A 20,847-nucleotide genomic window follows, 5' to 3' on the forward strand; every position below is an offset into this window, starting at 1 on the left:
CTAAGGAACAACCTTCACGTTAACAGCAAAAAAAAGTGCCATTCTCTGTGTAGTATATGTGGGAAAAATGTATAATATGCTTTAATCAAAATTAGCTTCTATTTGTGAGTTCTAGCCCTCATCTCTGGCTCACTCTTTTCTTTCCCTTTCATCTCCTTTGCCTCCTTTTCCCATCCTCTCTCACCTGCTGTGCCTTTGCCCCGCCCTGCCACGCCGCGCCACTCCTTCCCCCCCACCCCCAATGCGCGCCAGCTTCCGCGTGCTGACGTCACACGCCAGCGCCAGTGACGCGCTGGCCGCTCCCCCTTCCTCTGCATTCGCGCTAGGGGTTGGGGGCGCTAGGGTGCATAGTCGTCCGCTCGGAGTCCTAAGCAGTTGTCCGCGTATCCCCGAGTCCAGAACAAGCGTCGCGAAACAGAAGGACGTGGCAGGCAGGTAGCCTCCCTGTCCCAGATGCCATCTCCCCACCCCCATCCCGTCGAGGCCACTAGCAACCACCTCTGTGAAGTTGCAGGGGCGGTAACCCGGGCACTCCCCCTGCAGCCGCCCGCCGTTTCCAAGGGGGCTCAGAAACCAATCCGTTTGCTCTGAGTAGTGTGGACCTGTTTCATGGGGCGTTGCCGGAGGCGGCAAGGAGGCAACACTGAGGGGTCAGCCAAAGTCTGGTGTCGGAGTCTCAGTGCACCCCTTTCAAGTGGTCTGTGAGCTGCTGCAGGTTAGACAGACTTGGTTTCTCTTTCAGGATGTCATTTTCAAAATGCGGGATGATGCCTCTGCCTCATTAATTGCCAAAGGAAGGTTGCTACACCTAGACCGATGCTTGTCGATCATCACCGTTATTTCGGCTAACGCCCTGTGTCATTGAGGTGAGTTGCACTTGGGGGAAGCAATGATATGCAAAATAGTAAAATCGTATTGGGAATGAGGAGATCTTGCTTCGACTTGCTTATGTAGAGCTTGCAGGGATACTAACTTTAAGTACATGGAAAATAATACCTTCATTTCATTAAAATTTTAATTCTCTCAAGAACAGTATGTAATACAAAGCAGTCCTCAGACATTAGTTAAACAGTTATAGTGATAACGGAGTTAAAATAATAATAGAAATCTTGGTATGGATAAACAGTCATTTACATTGCGTATATGTTGCCTCTGATTTTAAAGCACCTATATATTTTAATAAAAAATGAGTGAGAATTAACTGGTAGCTTATAGTTTTCTATTTCAATTTATGTAATTTGAAACAATCTCCTATGTAAGGCATTAAAAGTTATACTACTTTTGGAGTTCATCATAACTTTTTTTATACAGGCCTAATTTTTATTCTCTAAGCTCCACCCACAAGAAGCAGAAATTTTTTTTTGCCATGATGAGTAATAGAAATATTTATGAAGGATTAAAAGTAATATCCAATATAATAATAGTCTTTTCATGTGATGCAGCAGTATTGTAGAGATGATGGAGGGGAGCCAAATATGGAGAGAAGTAGTGTTTTGTTTCTAGTTTAGATTTGTTTGGTATTAGAGAGTCCACAGATCTATTTCATTTCAAATTGCTCTTTGTTCTAGGTGAAAGGTAAGGAGCATCTTTTGTGGGAAAACAGGTTTTTGCACAATAAGAGTCAGCATTAGGAGTTTAGTAAGGGTTATGGAACTTGGCCACAGAAGTTCTGTTGAGGTAATTTTAATACGGTGACATTGTATTCCTAGTACATTTTACTCCAATCTCTACCCTCTAAGTTGTGGACATGACACCATTTCATGAATATAAATTCTTTACTTACGTGTTGGTGGTTTCCATTAGGGAAGCCAGTAATTGTTGTCTGTATAGACTTACAGAGAAGAAAAATGTTTTGAAAGAAGTCTAATGGAATCCCATTTTTGCTGTCTGCTTTTTTGACTAATAGGAAATAGATCAGGGACTTGACTCACTGAGAAGGTAAATTGTCCTTCTCCCACCGTTCAAAATGTTATTTAATATTTGGAAAACCATATGTATGGATTGTAGCTGCAGACAGAACCATAAGGACTTCGTGAACTCAGTTGACATTCCTCTACCAGTGTTACTCTTAGTGAAAATTTGTCCATCAGATAGCTAAAAAAGAGCTGAAGAGATTTAAAATTTCCAGATTGGTGAAGATCTAGTTTTCGTTCATGTACTCTGGCATTTTTCATATTTGGTGCACAAATTTTATTTTGTTAAACACTCCCTATTGTGGCTTAAAAAAGTCTTAGTTAAATGTGAGAAAAGGTGTCTAATTTGACTAGAGGCTAAGATGTTTTTTTGGAACATAGTTGACATACTTGAAAAGTATGCCATGTAGGAGAACTTTGAATGTCAACGTTAAATGTTTGGAAATGGGTACTGTCTAAGGATTTTAACTGGAGAAATTGATTTAGCTAGCATTCTTCTTTCTGTCGGCATTTATTATTGTTTTTAAATTTTATTTATTGTTTTGAATAAATAATATATTCATATGGTTAAAATTTAGAAGGTACAAAAGACTGAAAAAAATCTTCCTCTTAATTACTCAGTTCCTGTCCCTAAAGGCAGCCAACAGTATACCAGTTCATTGTGTATCCCTTCGGAGGTATTACACATGCAAGGAATTATGTGTGTGTATACATGTAAGGATTTTATATATATATATGTATACTCACATATATAAGTAAGTATAAACATACATACATATATTTCCTTTTAATACACAAATGGTAGTATGTCATATTTATAATTTATAATTCTGGTACCTAGAAAATAATTCTTATCGGGGCATGTGGGTGGCTCAGTCAGTTAAATGTACGACTCTTGATTTCGGCTCAGGTCATGATCTCATGGTCCTGAGATTGAGCCCCCTTGCTTCTTTTTGATTTGCTTGTGGATATTTACATTTTATCATTTCAAACAGTGTTGCAGAGGATAAGTTTGTGTATGTGTCATTTTCATACATTTGGAAATACTTGTAGGGTAGATTCCTAAAAATGGAATTTCTGGATCAAAGTGGTAGATATTGTGGGATTTTATTTTTCTTTATTAATTTTTTTAATGTTTTATTTATTTTTGAGAGAGAGAGAGCGTGAGCAGGGGAGAGGCAGAGAGAGAGGGAGACATCCCAAGCAGGCTCCAGGCTGTGAGCTGTCAGCCCAGGGCCCGATGCCGGGCTCAAACTCACAAACCGTGAGATCGTGACCCGAGCCCAAGTCGGACACTTAACTGACTGAGCCACCCAGGCACTGCGATATTGTGGAATTTTATATTCCTTAGTATTTGTATCGATTTGTATTCACACCATATTCTGTTTTTTTATATTCCCCCCCAACATAGTACGGTAATAAACTTCCTGAATTTTGCCATTCTGATGGGTGAAAAATGCTAAGGCTTATACTTTTTTAAATTAAAATATACATAACAAAATTTATCTCTTGTATTATTATTATTATTATTATTATTATTATTATTATTATTATTTTAGGTAGGCTCCACACTGGGCATGGAGCCCAGGGTGGGGCTTGTACTCATGACCCTGAAATCTAGACCTAAGCTGAGATCAAGAGTCAGATACATGGGGAACCTGGGTGGCTCAGTCAGCCCAGGTCATGATCTCACCCTACCTGGGATAGAGCCTCCCCTCAGGCTCCCATGCTGGGTTTGGAGCTGCTTAAGATTCTCTTTCTCCTTCTTCCTCTGCTCCTCACCGTGTGTACTTGCATGTTCTCTCTTTAAAAACAGACAAAGGGGTGCCTGGGTGACTCAGTCGGTTAAGTGTCCGACTTTGGCTCAGGTCACCATCTCGCAGTTCGTGAGTTCCAGCCTCGCATCAGGCTCTCTGCTGACAGCTCAGAGCCTGGAGCCTGCTTCAGATTCTGTGTCTCCTTCTCTGTTCCTCCCCTACTCATGCTCTGTCTCTCTCTCTCAAAAATAAATAAAGATTAAAAAAAATTAAAAAAACAATCAAAAGTCATCCTATTTTTTTTTTAACATTTAAGTAGTTTATCATCTGGAATTTGCATTGATGTAAAGTGAAGAAAATGAATGTAAGCTTTGTGTTTTCCACACATTACTACCTAATTGTCTAAATATTATTTATTTCAAAATTTAATTTTTCACCACCGAGTTGAAATGTCACCATGCTCCTCCATCAAGTTAAAAAAAAATGTTTTTGATAGGTTTCTGGACTTTCTATGATTTGCCTGTCAATTTCATAGTTACTGTAATATATGTGTGTGTTATTGTAATATAATGTGTCCTTTTTTAAAAAAAGTTTTTTTTTTTTTTTTGAGAGAGAGAGAGTGGGGTGAAGAGCAGAGAGAGAGGTGGGGGAGAGAGAATCCCAAGCAGGATATGCACTGTCAGTGCATAACCTCACCCAGGGCTTGATCTCATTAACTGTGAGATCATGACCTGAGCCAAAATCGAGAGTTGGATGCCTAACCTACTGAGCGACTCAGATGCCCCTAAAAATGTGTCTTGATATCAAGTAGAAAAGTCTTCCTTCATTGGTGTTTTTTGTTTTGTTTTGTTTTCAGTATTTCTCTGGCTGTTCTTGCTTTTTTCTCATATTGACTTCAAATCAGCTTGTCTAATCACTGTGACCCATAAAGCTTGTGTTTTTATTAGGGCAGAATTAAATGTAGGGACTAAGAATTAAAAGTTTTCTGATTTGGGGTGCCTGAGTAGCTCAGTTGGTTAAACATCCAACTTCAGCTCAGGTCATGATCTCACATTTCATGAGTTCAAGCCCTGCATGAGGCTCTCTGCTGTTAATGCAGAGCTTGCTTTGGATCCTCTGTCCCCCCTCTCTCTCTGCCCCTCCCCCATTCATATTCTCTCTCTCTCTCTCTCTCTCTCTCTCTCAAACTTTAAAAATTAAAAAACAAATCTTTTTTTTTTTTAATTTTTTTTTTTTTTCAACGTTTATTTATTTTTGGGACAGAGAGAGACAGAGCATGAACGGGGGAGGGGCAGAGAGAGAGGGAGACACAGAATCGGAAACAGGCTCCAGGCTCCGAGCCATCAGCCCAGAGCCTGACGCGGGGCTCGAACTCACGGACCGCGAGATCGTGACCTGGCTGAAGTCGGACGCTCAACTGACTGCGCCACCCAGGCGCCCCAACAAACAAATCTTTTAATATTAAGTCTTCCCCCCTATTTTTCTTTTGTGTGCTTGTGTTTTCTTTCTATTTTCCTTTTTTTTTTTTTTTTTTAGTTTTATTCATTTATTTTGAGGGAGAGAGATCCAGTAAGTGGGGAGGGGGGTGCAGCGCTGAGAGAGAGGGAGGAAAAGGGAGAGAGAGGATTCCAAGCATGCTCCTTGCAGTTAGCACGGAGCCTGACGTGGGGCTCAGAAATCACAAACTGTGAGTTCATGACCTGAGCCGAAATAAAGAGTCAGACACTTAATCAACTGAGCTACTCAGGTGCTCCTTGAATATTTTCTGTTGATTCATTTTCCAGGTTAAAAACCTGTCTTCTACTATATCCTATCCTGTGTAAAAGCCATGTGATGCCTTCTTAATTTCAGATATCTTCTATTTTGGTTCTGGAATGTTCATTTACTTTTAAAAAATAAATTTTAGTTCTTTGTTGAAATTCTCCATCTTTAAAAAAAAATCACTTTTGTTCATCTTTTCCTCTTATTTTCTTGAACATACTATTCACGGTTATTTAAAATCCTCTATGATATGTCCATATTTGAGTCATTTGTAATTCTAATTCTATTGTTTATTTCTTTTGGTTTTGGTTATTTGGTTCTTTTTTTTTTTTTTTTTATGTAGGCCTCATAAGTTTTTAAAAATATTTGTTTGAGAGGGAGAGAACAGGAGTGAGAGTGGGGAGGGGGTACAGAGAGAGAGAGGGAGAGAGAGAATCCCAAGCAGGCTCCACACTGTCAGCGCAGAGCCGAACTCAGGACTGTATACCAAGAGTGTGAAATCATGGCCTGAGCCGAAATCAAGAGTTGGATACTTAACCCCACTGAGTCACCCAGGCTCCCCAGGCTCGCTTGCTTGCTTTCTTTTTCTTTCTTTCTTTTTCTTTCTTTCTTTTCTTTCTTTCTTTCTTTCTTTCTTTCTTTCTTTCTTTCTTTCTTTCTTTCTTTCTAGAACACAAGTGGAGGAGAGGGAGGAGGGGAGAGAGAGAGAGAGAGAGAGAGAGTCGTAAGCAGGCTCCATGCTCTGCATAAGCATGGAGCCTGATGCGGAGCTCCATCCCACAACCCTGGGATCATGAGCTGAACTGAAATCAAGAGTCAGCTCTTCAACCCACTAAGCCACATAGGTGTCCCACGCCTCATAATTTTTGACTGGGTACTGGATGTTGTGAATGAAAAGTCATAGAAACTCTGGAACATGTATCTTCCAAAAAATTTGTTATGTTTTCTGACAGGCTGATGGGAGTATTAGCAGATTACTGTCTTTTATCCTATCAAAATTGGTGTTAGGCTTTGTTAGGACTAGTCTGTTTTTTTTTTTTTTCAACGTTTATTTATTTTTGGGACAGAGAGAGACAGAGCAGGAACGGGGGAGGGGCAGAGAGAGAGGGAGACACAGAATCGGAAACAGGCTCCAGGCTCTGAGCCATCAGCCCAGAGCCTGACGCGGGGCTCGAACTCCCGGACCGCGAGATCGTGACCTGGCTGAAGTCGGACGCTTAACCGACTGCGCCACCCAGGCGCCCCAGGACTAGTCTGTTTTAATCTTGCTCTGAGTATGCACAACTTGGGAATGGGCTAACTGACAGGAGAGGAATTTATGTGCAGAATTTGGGGCTTTTTCTATTCTTTTTCCTTCTCTCCAGGATTTTGGCAGCCTTAAACTCTGACCTCTCTTCTCCTTAGCTCAATAGGATTGGTGCTTTCTACTTAAGCTCCATGGTGCTACGTCACAGTTTGGAAAATGTCTCTAGGGAGAAGGCTGGGGTGAATGTGGAACTTATTAGCATTTTCCCACCTCTCAATGATTATAGCCCCTCAATTCCTGTCTGTTGTTTTATATATTTTACTCAGTATTTTGGTTGTTTTTGGAGGTAGGATGGTCTGATACAAGCTACAGAATCATGGCTGGTACCATTTATTATGTAGACCTTCACTTAATCTCCCACATCATGGATGGTACCATTCTCAGCTGTGTTGGTATCCCTAATCTAGAGACATCTATAGTCTTTTGCCGGCATGAGAGAGGGGTGGTCACCTGATTAGGTGAGGTGGAGGAGGCAAACTGTGTGTCTCATGCTATTACACAGCCTTTCAACCAATCCTGTTTTAGTTCTGGTATTATCTTCCCTCACAGAGGCACCTTTTTCTTCCTGTTATTGAGCTAATTTGTAGTGGAAATTGACTTCTTTCCCCCTGCTGGGTTACAGTACAACTTTCTCTAGTTTCCTAAGTTGGTTGCTGCTTGTTCATGTGTTTGTCAGCTGCCAGAAATTTATTGCTGTTATTTTCTCTCCTGTTCTGCCATTTTGATCCATTTAAAGTTGTGTTAGGTCTGGGAAAGAAGTAGAGGCAAATATGTATGTTCAGTTTGATATGTTTAACTCCAAATTGTAATTTATTTTTTGACTTTTTAAAGATACAGGCTGAAGAAATTACTCTTGTGTTTTTTGATTTCTCTGAAAGAAAGACTTTGGCTGCATTTCTCTGTCATTCCTACTGTTTGTGGCTAATGGTACAATTCTAAACAATGTTGAAGTGTACTATTTTGTGACCTACTTTTTAATTTTCTTTGAATTATAGACTAGTAAAGTTGGTAGGGCCCTTAAGGTAGTATTATCTTTAAATTGTTAGTGTTTTTATTTATCTTTTTTTAGTTTTTAAAAATGTTTATTTATTTTTGAGAGAGAGAGACAGACAGAGATGGGGAGGAGCAGAGGGAGAGGGAGGCACAGAATCTGAAACAGGCTCCAGGCTCTGAGGTGTCAGCACAGAGCCTGATGCAGGGCTTGAACTCATGAGCTGTGAGATCATGACCTGAACCAAAGTTGGACATACAACTGACTGAGCCACACCAGGTGCCCTAAATTGTTAGTGTTTTTAGATGAAGGAAACAAGTTGCAGAGAAATCAGGTGGTTTGCTTTTGGTCACATAGTTTTTCCAGATCCATCATTTTATTTGTTATATCACATAACTCTTTGGAAAGCTCAAATATCAAAAACATCTTTGATTTTATGCTTTGAATATCTTTAATATCAGGTATATATTATAGAGATTACATTGATATAATTGTTAGAGACTTTAAGAATAGTGTCAAGTTGGTATTGTGATTTTCATTTGATGTTGGAAGCTGAAGCACAGAAAGGACAAACATTTGTAATTTCGGTGTATTACAAATATGAAATTAGAACACGATTATGATGGTCCTTCAGTTATACATTATGATGATTTTGGATGTGTAAGCCTATTGTACATTTTTTAATTCTTTTTCGTTTAGTTTGAAAAATCTTTTAGGATTTTAATGCAGCCGAGAAGTCTCATGACTAGGAAATAAGTAGCTTGGTTAAATATGTTGTAAGGCACTGAAAGTAGTCTATCTTTTCATGTTTTCCCCTTCCTCCATTGTACAACAGTAGTTTAGTGTAGACTCTGCAGAAAAGAAGGAGTTGTGAGTTGCTCTGAAATCCATTGACCACAAGCCTTTTATTGTTCAGAAAGCTTTCTGCACTTGACAGTATTTGCTGGCAATTAGAATCATCGTTCTTCACTAGCAGGAGCAGCAGATTCTCCTACACTGAGTTGTCAGAACCACAGTGCTCAGGAATGTGGTAGGCAGTAGGGTGTGGTACTAGGGACTCTTGGAACTTCTGTCTCATCAGTGTGGTCCCTGGAAAGGAATTGGCAACTGAATTTTGAGGCAGAGCCAAATTGACTAATTTTGTTTCTCTTTCTTGGCAGCAGTCACAGAATAATGATGGTTGTGAAATAATCTCATTATATGGTTATTATTTAATGTAATTTGATTTGTGAAATTTAGTTTTCTAAGATGAGTTTATCTTGCTATTTTTTCCTAAATAGCATGGTAATATAATATATTCATGTCTGGGAGAAATCATTAAATTCTGGCTGGTGCCCAGATAGCCATTATATTATGCCAGTTGACCATCTTGGACTTGAGAGTATGTTTGGAGTGACTTCTTTAACTCACTGATGATACTATATAGTTATTGTAATAGTTAATTTCCTATTTTTCTTAAAGTTGCTAAACGCCTTGTCATATCTTACAGAAAGTTTGAAATGTAATGTGGTTGTAGTGTTTTCTACGATAGAAGAAGGCTCTTTCCCACAGAAGTTCCTCAGGCATAATTATCCCATTGATTTTACCAGAGGCTGGGTTCTGGACTTTAGTCTTACAGGTCCTGAATATAAATTTTGTCATTTAGGGAGATTGGATCATATTTTAGAGGCAAAGTAAAATTAAACAAATTTAGTATTGATGGATGAAATGAGAACATGGATTTGTTAATTTATCATGAGAAATATGGTAAACTGTCACAGAAATATTTATGTGGTCTTCATGACAAGACCATTTTCTCCTAGAAGGGAATCCTACATTGAAGGCCTGCTTGATGTGAATAGACATAGAAAAGAACAAGTTAGATAAATTAAGTATTTATTAGTTTTAAATTAATACAGTGAATTAATTTACTATAATTTGGGGTAATCTTGCCAATAGACTGTGCTAATGATTGTGACCATTTCACTCTCTTTCCCTCCTCCTTCCCTTTGACTTTTTTTAAGCTTTCGCCAACTAGGATTGGACTCTGGCTTCCGTCCCACCCATCACTTTCCTGAAATTACTATTACTAAAGTTACTAATGACCCTAGTCAGGTACCTTGGTATGGTAAGGGTCTAATTATGATACCAAAGGCAGAAATACGAAGATTAATAACATGTTTAATTAATATCAAAATAATATCAAAATAAATTTTTATATGTAAATAAAATAGAAAGGCAGATAGCATATAAGGAAAAAATATTTATGATGGAGAGGGCTAACATCTTCATTAAAAAGGGACTTTTACAAATTAATAAAAAGACTATTCCAGTAGAAAACGAACAAAAAACATGAATGAGTAGTTCAAAAAAGAAGAAATACAAATGTTCAATAAATGTGGAAGAATTTTTCAAATTAACTGATAAGCAGCAGAAATTCAAATAAAAATGAGACACCATTTCCCTGTTGAATGTAATGAGTAACAGTAACAACAGTGACAGTGCTCACTATGTGTCAGGCATTATTCTACAATAGAATACTGAAATTAACTAATCCTCCCAGTAGTTCTGTAAGTATGTACAATTGTTATCCACATTTTACAGATGAGCAAACTGAGACACATAAAGCTGAGTAACTTGTCCAATGTCACATAATAAAAAAGTGATAAAGTCAGGATGTAAATTCAGGCTCCCCAACTTAAAGTTTTAGTGCTCATTAACTACTATCCTTTATGGCTTCTCAGAGATTTTAATAAATAATAACCGGTGTTAAAAGGGTATCTAGGAAGAGGTACTTTTGTACACTGCTGGTTAAAATATTAGTAGGGGTGCCTGAGTGGCTCAGTCTTGAACATCCGGCTGTTGGTTTTGGCTCCAGTCATGCCTTCAGGATTGTGGTATCAAGTCCCCTGTCATACTCTGTGCTGGGCATGGAGCTTGCTTGAGATTCTCTCTCCCTTTCCACCCATCTCCTGCACTTGTGTGCTATTTCTTAGGAAAAAAAAAATAACATTTCTGTAAAACATTTAAGCTCAATGTTTCAAAATTTTAACATGTACATATTCTTTGAACTAATAATTTATCCCAAGGAAATCCTTATAATAAGTACATAAAAATGTATGTACAGAAATTTTAAAGTTTTTCTATAATAACAAACAATGTAAATAATGTCTAATAAGAGAGAATGAAATAATTTTGGGAAATGCATTCTTATTGGAGATAATAAAATAATGCTGCTAATTAACTCACATAGGAAAAATTTTGTCTCTGTACGTTAAGTATATACAGTATTTGACTTTGCAAAGCATTCTTATAACATTGAAATGTCACTGTTTTTCTCTTTTGAACTATAACTAGGTTGTATGAGTAAAATTGAGATAAAGTTAATTTAATTTTAAGATTTTAAGTATCTTTTTTTAAAGTAAGCAAGTCACTAAGGAATTAGAATTGAATTTGACATAATTGTTATGGAAGACATGCTTTATCTCTGTTAACTGTTACTTTTCTTTAATGTCTAGTATATCTGTTAAGATGCCTTAGAAAAAGAACCATGGAGAAGTATATTAGACTACAGAAGATTGGAGAAGGTTCATTTGGAAAAGCTATTCTTGTTAAATCTACAGAAGATGACAGACAATATGTTATCAAGGAAATTAACATCTCAAGAGTAAGTATTTTTTTTCTTTGGTTATTCAACTAATAGTCTGGTTTCAGTAGGGCTCACCATTAGAGAACAAAAACAAACATGGCAGTGCATAACCCAAAGTGAAAGGCTGCCATAATCCCAAAGAGAACCACTAATTTCAGAATAGTCTGTATATCCTTTCATATTTTTTTCTGTGATGTGTGCTTGTGTTTATGTGTGTGTTTAAAAAAATACAACACCTGCTGTTGTGTAACTTAACCTAGTTTGAACATCTTAAAATGTTTTTACTTGTGGATTCAACTCATTCTCTTTAACTTCTGTCTTTATTTTGTTATTTGGACTGTGCTTTATTGGTACTGTTATATTTTAACCACTCTCTTACTGATGGACTTTTAGATTGTTTATTGATGGTTTAATTTAATGTTTTCTTTTTCTCTCCCATTTAAGATGTCCAATAAAGAAAGGGAAGAGTCACGGAGAGAAGTTGCAGTGTTGGCAAACATGAAGCATCCAAATATTGTCCAGTATAGAGAATCATTTGAAGGTCAGATAAATTTTGCAAGAGTTCACAAGAACTAAGCCACGTGACAACTTTTGGATATTTTCCTTCTAACATATTTTCAGGAAGAAAAGCATATAATTTTTGCTTCCATACATATGTATATGAGTATCAGCTTGATTCTAGGATAATACTAATGTTACCAGTGGGAGAGACTGCATTGTGTGAATGGAGGTCTTGGTCCTTGGATTCCCCACAAGGAGATTTACGTGTGATACTTGCTAGAATAAAGACAGCCAGGAGGGAAGTAACAAGCACAAAACAGTTTATTAAAGCAAAAGTACACTCTACCAGGTGGGAGAGCTGGTAGAATCTACCATAGGTTGTTTTGGGATTGGATGTTATTGGGTCTCTGTGGTTTGGGAGGCGCAGTGACTTACAGTGGGGTGGTCTCTAATAGGAAACTCCTCCCACGGATTGAGAGGGGTAGTTTTTGAGCCTACTGGGATTTGTACCTGAAACTCAAGGCAGCCCTTCTCCAGGGCAGGGCAGCACATCAATGCAAATGCATTGTAATAACTCTAGGGGTTATCCTGGGCAGAGGTGGTAGAGGAAAGGAGGAGAACACCCCAAGGTCTTGGAAGCCTGAAGGTGACGTTGTTGTGCCCCAGGGCTTTTAATGTGTGGCTCATCTGTCATTGTCCTTGCCTCTAGCTCTTGTCCTTGTCTTTCTCCTTTAAGGACTTGGGACTCTGTCTCAGGGCATTACTTCCACTGCTCCTGTCTCTTCTACCTAACACTAACACCACATTGTCTGTGTGTAATTTTATATTGCCTCACTGGTACTGTGATTGCTTAAAAAGAAGCAATGTGGTTAAATTTAAGAATTTGGACAAAGCAAAAACAGTAACATGTCATTTTATTTTTTATTAAAAAAAATTTTTTTTAACGTTTATTTATTTTTGAGACAGAGAGAGACAGAGCATGAACGGGGGAGGGTCAGAGAGAGGGAGACACAGAATCTGAAACAGGCTCCAGGCTCTGAGCTGTCAGCACAGAGCCCGACACGGGGCTTGAACTCACGGGCTGCGAAATCATGACCTGAGCCGAAGTTGGCTGCTTAACCGACTGCGCCACCCAGGCGCCCCAGTAACATGTCATTTTAAACAAAGCTTCCTTTGGGGCGCCTGGGTGGCGCAGTCGGTTAAGCGTCCGACTTCAGCCAGGTCACGATCTCGCGGTCCGTGAGTTCGAGCCCGCGTCAGGCTCTGGGCTGATGGCTCAGAGCCTGGAGCCTGTTTCCGATTCTGTGTCTCCCTCTCTCTCTGCCCCTCCCCCGTTCATGCTCTGTCTCTCTCTGTCCCAAAAATAAATAAACGTTGAAAAAAAAAAAAAAAACAAAGCTTCCTTTAACTACTACCACTACTGCCACTAAGAAAATGTTGTGGCTTTAGAAAGTATCCTAATCACTTGTGTTCTAGTATACCTCATTATTGTGATACTGAGGTATGTTGACCGTGTTCTCAGGTTCTTGAAATGTCATAGCTATAATGCTGTTTTTGGAAATATATATTTGGTAGTGCAGGAGCTAAGATAAAGCAAAGCTTCTCTAAAGGCAGGTGAAGATGGTTTGTTGAAGTCCTTTGGAAGTCTTTCCCATTGTTATCATAAATCCCTATAAATTATAAAACAAAGATTATTTGTGTATATATGTATGTATTTATTTTTTAGTTAACAACACTACTGTTTATTTAAGGAAATGGGTTGAAAAGACGAAAAAAAAAAAAAGAAACCAAAAAAAGCTACTTCAGCTCCTGATTTTCTGTTGCTTGAGTCCTAAATTTATAATCATAGTTTTTTTCTCCTTCCTCAACCAATTCCTTGTCCTCCTTTGCCCTCTGCAGCATCTTGGCTGGGTGTGGTCTGTTTTGCCAAGTGGAATAACTCAAACCATGATCACTGCAGGATCTAAGTGTTTGAAAGTCCTATATTTTTTGCAGTTTTTCATTAAATATGGCTATTTGGCAAGAGAGGAAAAGAGGAACCTTAACAAATCCATTGGGTTCCAGTAATAGCCTTCCTTGCCTTTATTGTGTTTCAGAAACACAGTTTCCCCTAATCACAATTCAGCACTTCAGCCAGCACAGTGATTCTTAACAGAAAGATAATTTAGATCGAAAGTAGTAGGTAGTTTAAATGTTTGTTTCAGGGTCAAATCGCATACCAGTTTCAGAGTCTGAATTAGAGCAAAAGTATCCTTGTTCCCAAATTAACATGGTACGTACTAAAGGAGAACATACTTAAAAAGATAGGGATCAATTAACACATATCATAAGGTACTCAGTTCATTTATTTATGATGGCAGTGAAGTGAGGATTTATACAAGTGAAAGGGTACAGTGTTAACCATCTTCTCCTTCCCATGAACCTGAATTTCCTTTATCTTTATCCTTGCTTCTCCTTTAGTTTAATTTCTCTTTCATTACCAGAATTTTAATATTTCAAATAAAAGGTTTGAATATATGTCAACAAATAGTCTAGTGGGTGTTTTGTAGTTATATAGAATGCTTCACATAGAAACATCTAAATGAGTCAAGAGGTAGCACATTCTTTAAATAAGGTTGTTTTCTTCTAATACTATTTAATTTTATTTATTATTATTTGTTAATCTTTATTTATTTTTGAGAGAGAGAGAGCAAGCAGAGGAGCAACAGAGAGAGAAGGAAACACAGGATCCGAGGCAGGCTCCAGGCTCTGAGCTGTTAGCACAGAGCCTGACGTGGGGCTTGAACTCACCATCTGCAAATTCATGACCTGAGCCGAAGTCAGATGCTCTACTGACTGAGCCATCCACACATCCCTAATACTGCTATTTAATTTTAAAGGAATACATGCTCATGGTAAACATTCAAAAAGTACAGCTGGCACGAGCCTAAATTCTCTGTTCCTCTCACTCCGTCTTCTTTCCCATTCCCCTAGGGGTAAATAGTCAGTGTTATGAATTCAGTGTTTCTTTATTGTAGTTTCTGGAACAAACATATACATACAGTTTTTAACATTTAGAAACAAGTGGGATGATATTATCTATTTCTGCATCTTGCTCTTTTCACTTTATATCTCATAGATTTCTTTCCATGTCATTATGTATTGATGCACCACATTCTTTATAACTTTCTTATAACAACGGCAGCATATCCCATTGTGTGCATTGTATGGTTCTATCACAGTTTATTTAGCCAGTTTTCTGTTAGGGACACTTAGGTTGTTTTTAGTTTTTCACTATTGCAGATAATGTTGCATTGAATATCCTTGTACAGGTGTCTGTGTACTATCATAGTATTTCTGTAGGAGTGGAATTGTTAGACTAAAGGAAGTAAGAGTTCCTGTGTCTCTCTCACTTTCCAACCTTGGCTTATAATTCATTCTATAATTTATATGATACAGTTTTATCTGGTGATTCATATATATTTCTACCTTACCTGAATGATCTCATTGTAATCCATGTAGTTCTTTGAACCTCTGTAGTTTCAGTAAAAGCTTTTAGAAGCCCTAAAATACAAATGTTGTTCTCTAAAATGATTAAAAATAACTTATATATGCAAACATTTAAAATCCGTCAATTTTAGGGGCGCCTGGGTGGCTCAGTCAGTTAAGCGTCCGACTTTGGCTCAGGTCATCTCACAGTTGGTAGGTTTGGGCCCTGCATCGGGCTCTGTGCTGACAAGCTCAGAGCCTGGAGTCTGCTTTGGATTCTGTGTCTCCCTCTCTCTCTGCCCCTCCCTCACTTGCGCACGCTCTCTCTCTCTCTCTCTGTCTCTCTGTCTCAAAAATAAATAAAAAATGTTAAAAACAAAAGAGGCATCAAAGAAATGAAATATTGATGTCATTGTTAGATACCATTGTAAGTAAATCTTATAAAGTCACTTAAAAGGCAGTATGGTTCTGTTGTGACAATCATACAAATAAGACCACCAGTGTGATTTTTTTTTTTTTAAGTCCCAACATTATGCGTATGGGAATTTAGGGCATAGAAAAAATTGCATTGACATCATAAACAGATTTTAAAAATTGCTGTCTTTGGGGTGCCTGCGTGGCTCAGTCAGTTAAGCGTCTGACCTTTCATTTTGGCTCAGGTTATGATCTCATGGTTCTTGAGATCTAGCCCAGAGCCAGACTCTGTGCTGAGAATGTGGAGCCTGCTTGAGATTCTCTCTCTCCCTCCCTCTTTACCCCTCCCCTGCTCTCTCTTTCTCTCAAAATAAATAAACTTAAAAAAAAAGTGCTGTCTTCAATTTAACTTAAAAGGAAAAATGAAGGCCATGTGTATTGGAAAAACTTATAGAAGAATCAATAAAAGACGCCTATATTGAAGACAGATGTGAAATGTTTGGATAAAATTATTCTGTAAGACATGTGAGTGGGGAGAAAATAGTATTTCCAGGCATATAAATATATAACTGGATTATAATACTACGTATTATAAGTATACACTTTACATCCCTAAATTTATAAAGTAAAATTTTAATCATTGAGAAAGTGAGGGATTATTTTGTATTACTGTATATTTGGGTATCTGGATTATACATTTTACTCAGGTATTTATGTACTGCTCTGTGTTTTTGCTTGTCTGTAGCTATCACCTTTTAATTTTGTTATTTTTATTTTCCTACATTCTGTGATTTTTATCCTCAAGTTTTATGTCTTACTGTTTCTGAAGTAATTTTTATATCTTTAATGGCAGCTTTTCTTTTTTTTTTTTTTTTTTCAACATTTATTTATTTTTGGGACAGAGAGAGACAGAGCATGAACGGGGAAGGGGCAGAGAGAGAGGGAGACACAGAATCAGAAGCAGGCTCCAGGCTCTAATGGCAGCTTTTCAATATCATACTTGGTTATAGGTGTCAGCATTCAGTTTGTTCCTCATTGGTGCTGCCAAAATCTAACTTCTGTGTCTACTTGAAAAAAGCTTTTCTTTGAGGCTAAATTTGGATTACTTTTTGCTGCAGGTAATAGAGAATCTAACCAGTATTGGCTTAAGTGGAAAAGATATTTAATTAACTCACCTAACACGAAGTCTCAAACATAAGCAGTCCTATAACGGGGCATGTCTGGTAGCTTAGGAGTGTTACCAAGATTCAGGCTCTTCTCTTCTGCATTCTTAGTCTAAGTTTTTCAGCCTAATGCTTTTCACCTTGTCCCAAGATGGCTCTTGGAATTTAGGCAGATGTTTTCATCTAAGGCTGAAAGAGGGAGGCAGTACCAGCAGGTGTTCTTAAATCTGTTCATTTAATAAGGTAAACAAATGCTTTTTTAGAAGCCATTGTTCAGATTTCCTCTTACGTCTTATTGGCCAAAACTGGGTCAGTGACCACTGTAGCTGTAGGGGATACTCGAAATGAGAAAATCTGGGATTTTTTTTCAGCTTCTCAGTTGAGGAGTAATGAAGGAGAAGAGGGTTATAATTAGCTATTGAGTTAGTCAGCTAAGTGCATGCTTTGCTTGTTGGTTGTGGTTCGTATCCTCATTACTATGTTTTTGTTAAACTCTTAGTCATTTTCTAACATGCATTGAGGCTTAGTCACTTGTCTTATAGTCTTTTTGCCCCAACTTCAAGCATTTTATGTGTTGGTGGTTTTTATGAGTTTCAGAGTGTGTTTCTCCATTATTGTGTGAGCCCATTGGCGATAATGGTGGGAATTATATTTCTGTATCCCTAGCATCTTGTGCAAAGTGCCTGGCACATAGTGGACACTTGGATGTTTGAATGTTTGAAGAAATACAAAACAGATCAGTACGTCCCTTGTGGAAAAAAGGCTTTTCTGTTGACCTTACATTTTAAGTAGTATTTATCCCAAAATTAATAATAGATGTATTATAAGCAGCAGAAAATATTACAGTTTATGTCCTAGAGCTTAAACATTTTACTTCACAAGTATCTTTTAAGTTTATTTATTTATTTATTTGAAGTGGGGGGAGAGAGAGAGAGACAGAGAAGGAAAGTGGAGGAGGGGCAGAGAAGGGGCGAGAGAGAATGCTAGGCAGGCTCTGGACGGTGCAGAGCCCGATGCAGGGCTCAAGCTCACAAACTGAGATCACCATCTGAGCCGAAGTCAGAAGCTTAACTGACTGAGCCACGCAGATCACCCTAAACATTTTATTTTAGAATCGCTTCTCCTCCATCCCTTTCTCAGGGCCTGTTTAACCTTCTCTGTCTCTCACACACATATATACACATTTTCACCTTTTTTTTTTTCTTTTGATAGTTTGGTTTTTGATACATGCATCTGGCACAAAATTCCCATGTTCTGTAACAATAAAAAGTTTGCCCTTTATTCCTATCTTTGAGCCACCTGTTTTACTTCTTTGGGTTTAACCATTGTTACCACTATCTTGTATTTCAGAAATATTTGAAACATTAATATAAAGCATATACAAGTGATAGCATACTGTACATGATTTATTGCTTTTTTTATGCTATATAAATGTTAACATCCTATACATATCTCTTTACAAATAATGGATTGCACATTTTTTGGGGCTTTTGTTTTTTTATTCACATTGTGGTATCTTATATGTTTATTTGATGTCATTCATAAAGAGTTATACAGATTCTTTTATTTATTTAGTTTTAATTTTAATTGCTGTATATATAGTGTTTAATATAGTGTTGTATTAGTTTCAGGAGTGCAGTATAGTGATTCAACAATTCTCTACATTACTCAGTGCTCATCAAGATAAATGTACTCTTGCTCTCCTTTACCTGTTTCACCCATCACCCCACCCACCTCCCTTCTGGTAACCATCAATTTGTTCTCTAGTTAAGAATCTGTATTTTGGTTTGTCTCCTTCTTTTCTTTGTTTTGTTTCTTAAATTTCACATATGAGTGAAAATATGGTATTTGTTTCTCTGTGACTTATTTCACTAGCATTATACTCTCTAGATCCATCCACATTGTTGCGAATTGCAAGGTCTTATTCTTTTTTTTTTTTTTTAAGTTTATTTATTTTGAGAGAAATGGTTCACGTGTGCAAGTGGGGAAGGGGCAGAGAGAGAAGGAGAGAGAGAATCCCAAACAGATTCCGTGCTGCCAGTGCAGAGCCCAATGCAGGGCTCGATCTCATGAACCCTGAGATCACACCTGAGCTGAAATCAAGAGTTGGATGCTTAACTGACTGAACCACCCAGGCGTCCCAAAAATCTTATTCTTTTTTGTGCCTAAGTAATATTCCATCACATGGAATATGTGTGTGTGTGTGTGTGTGTGTGTGTGTGTGTATACATTTGTGTATGTATATAGAGGTTTATGTGTGTATGTGTATATATACATATGTTTGTGTATGTATGTGTATGTATACAGATATACATACATATGTGTATAGATGTATGTATATGTGTATATGTGTGTATATATATGTGTGTGTGTGTATATATATATATTTATACACACATCTTTTTTATCCATTCATCTATTGATGGACACTTGGACTGCTTCCATAATTTGGCCTATTGTACTTAATGCTGCAATAAACATAGGGGTGTATGCATCTTTTTAAATTAGTGTTTTTGTATTTTTTGGGTAAATACTCAGTAGGGGACTTACTGAATCATATGGTAGTTCTGTTTTAATTTTTTGAGGCACTTCTATACTGTTTTCCAGAGTGGCTGTACCAGTTTTCATTCCCACCAACAGTGCATGAGGGTTCCCTTTTCTCTATATCCTCACCAACACTTGTTTATTGTGTTTAAAAAAAATTTTTTTTTTATATATTTCAAGGAGAGAGAGAGCGTGAGCAGAGGAGGGGCAGAGAGAGAAGGAGACACTGAATCTGAAGCAGGCTCCTGGCTCTGAGCAGTCAGCACAGAGCCCAGTGTGGGGCTCAAACTCATGAGCCGTGAGATTGTGACCTGAGCTGAAGTCGGATGCTCAACTGACTGAGACACCCAGATGTTCCTGTGTTTTTGATTCTAGCCATTCTGACAGGTGTGAGGCGGTATCTCATTGTGGTTTTGATTTTCATATCTCTGATGATGAGTGATGTTGAGCATCTTTTCATGTGTCTGTTGGCAATCTGTATGTCTTCTTTGAAGAAAGGCCTGTTCATGTCTTCTGCCATTTTGAATTGGATTATTTGTTTTTTTTGGTGGTGAGTTATGTAAGTTCTTTATATATTTTGGATAATGTTTATCAGATATGTCATTTGCAAATATCTTCTCCCATTCTGAAGGTTGCCTTTTAGTTTTGTTGATTGTTTCCTTTGCTGTGCACCCCTATGTTTATTGCAGCATTAAATACAATTTTGATGTAGTCCCAGTCATTAATTTTTGCTTTTGTTTCCCTTGGATCAGGACACAGATCTGGAAATATGTTGCTACAGCTGGTATCAGAGAAATTACTGTCTGTGCTCTCTTCTAAGGTTTTTATGGTTTCAGGTCTCACATTTACTTCCTTAAGCCATTTTGAGTGTATTTTTGTGTATGATGTAAGAAAGTGGTTCAGTTTTATTCATTTTCATGTAGCTGTCCAGTTTTCCCATCATCTTTTGTTGAAGAGACTTTTGCCAATTGCATATTCTTGCCTCTTTTGTCAAAGAGAAATTGACCATATAATGATGGATTTATTTCTGGGCTCTCTCTTCTTTTCTTTTTTTTTTTTTTTTAATTGTTTTTAACGTTTATTTATTTTTGAGACAGAGAGAGACAGAGCATGAACGGGGGAGGGTCAGAGAGAGAGGGAGACACAGAACCGGAAGCAGGCTCCAGGCTCTGAGCCATCAGCCCAGAGCCCGACGCGGGGCTCGAACTCATGGACCGTGAGATCGTGACCTGAGCTGAAGTCGGACGCTTAACTGACTGAGCCACCCAGGCGCCCCTCTCTTCTTTTCTACTAATGTATGTGTCTGTTTTTGTGCCAGTACCATACTGTTTTGATTGCTACATCTTTGTAGTAGATCTCGAAATCTGAGATTGTGATACTTCCAGTTTTGTTCTTTTTCAA

The 20,847-nt window shown here is 37.9% G+C and overlaps 1 protein-coding gene across 9 annotated transcripts in view; it reads left to right on the forward strand.

Moving 5' to 3' along the window:
• The first annotated feature begins 279 nt into the window (after window positions 1–279).
• Window positions 280–20,847, forward strand: part of NEK1 (NIMA related kinase 1) — a 237,355-nt gene continuing 216,787 nt past the window's right edge. For 7 of the 9 annotated variants that reach the window (XM_086703869.1, XM_086703870.1, XM_086703872.1 and 4 more), the window contains exons 1-4: window positions 280–435; window positions 743–866; window positions 11,226–11,374; window positions 11,801–11,897. In XM_086703869.1, coding sequence (XP_086559995.1) covers window positions 11,258–11,374; window positions 11,801–11,897 — 214 coding nt within the window. In that variant the 5' untranslated portion in view covers window positions 280–435; window positions 743–866; window positions 11,226–11,257. Of the gene's footprint in view, window positions 436–742; window positions 867–11,225; window positions 11,375–11,800; window positions 11,898–20,847 lie in introns of those variants that run through there. The other 2 variants (XM_086703867.1, XM_086703873.1) reach the window with 2 other exon arrangements.

Source organism: Puma concolor, chromosome B1, assembly GCF_028749965.1.
Source record: "Puma concolor isolate L17-30 chromosome B1, mPumCon1.1.hap2, whole genome shotgun sequence".
Taxonomy (NCBI): Eukaryota; Metazoa; Chordata; class Mammalia; order Carnivora; family Felidae; genus Puma; species Puma concolor.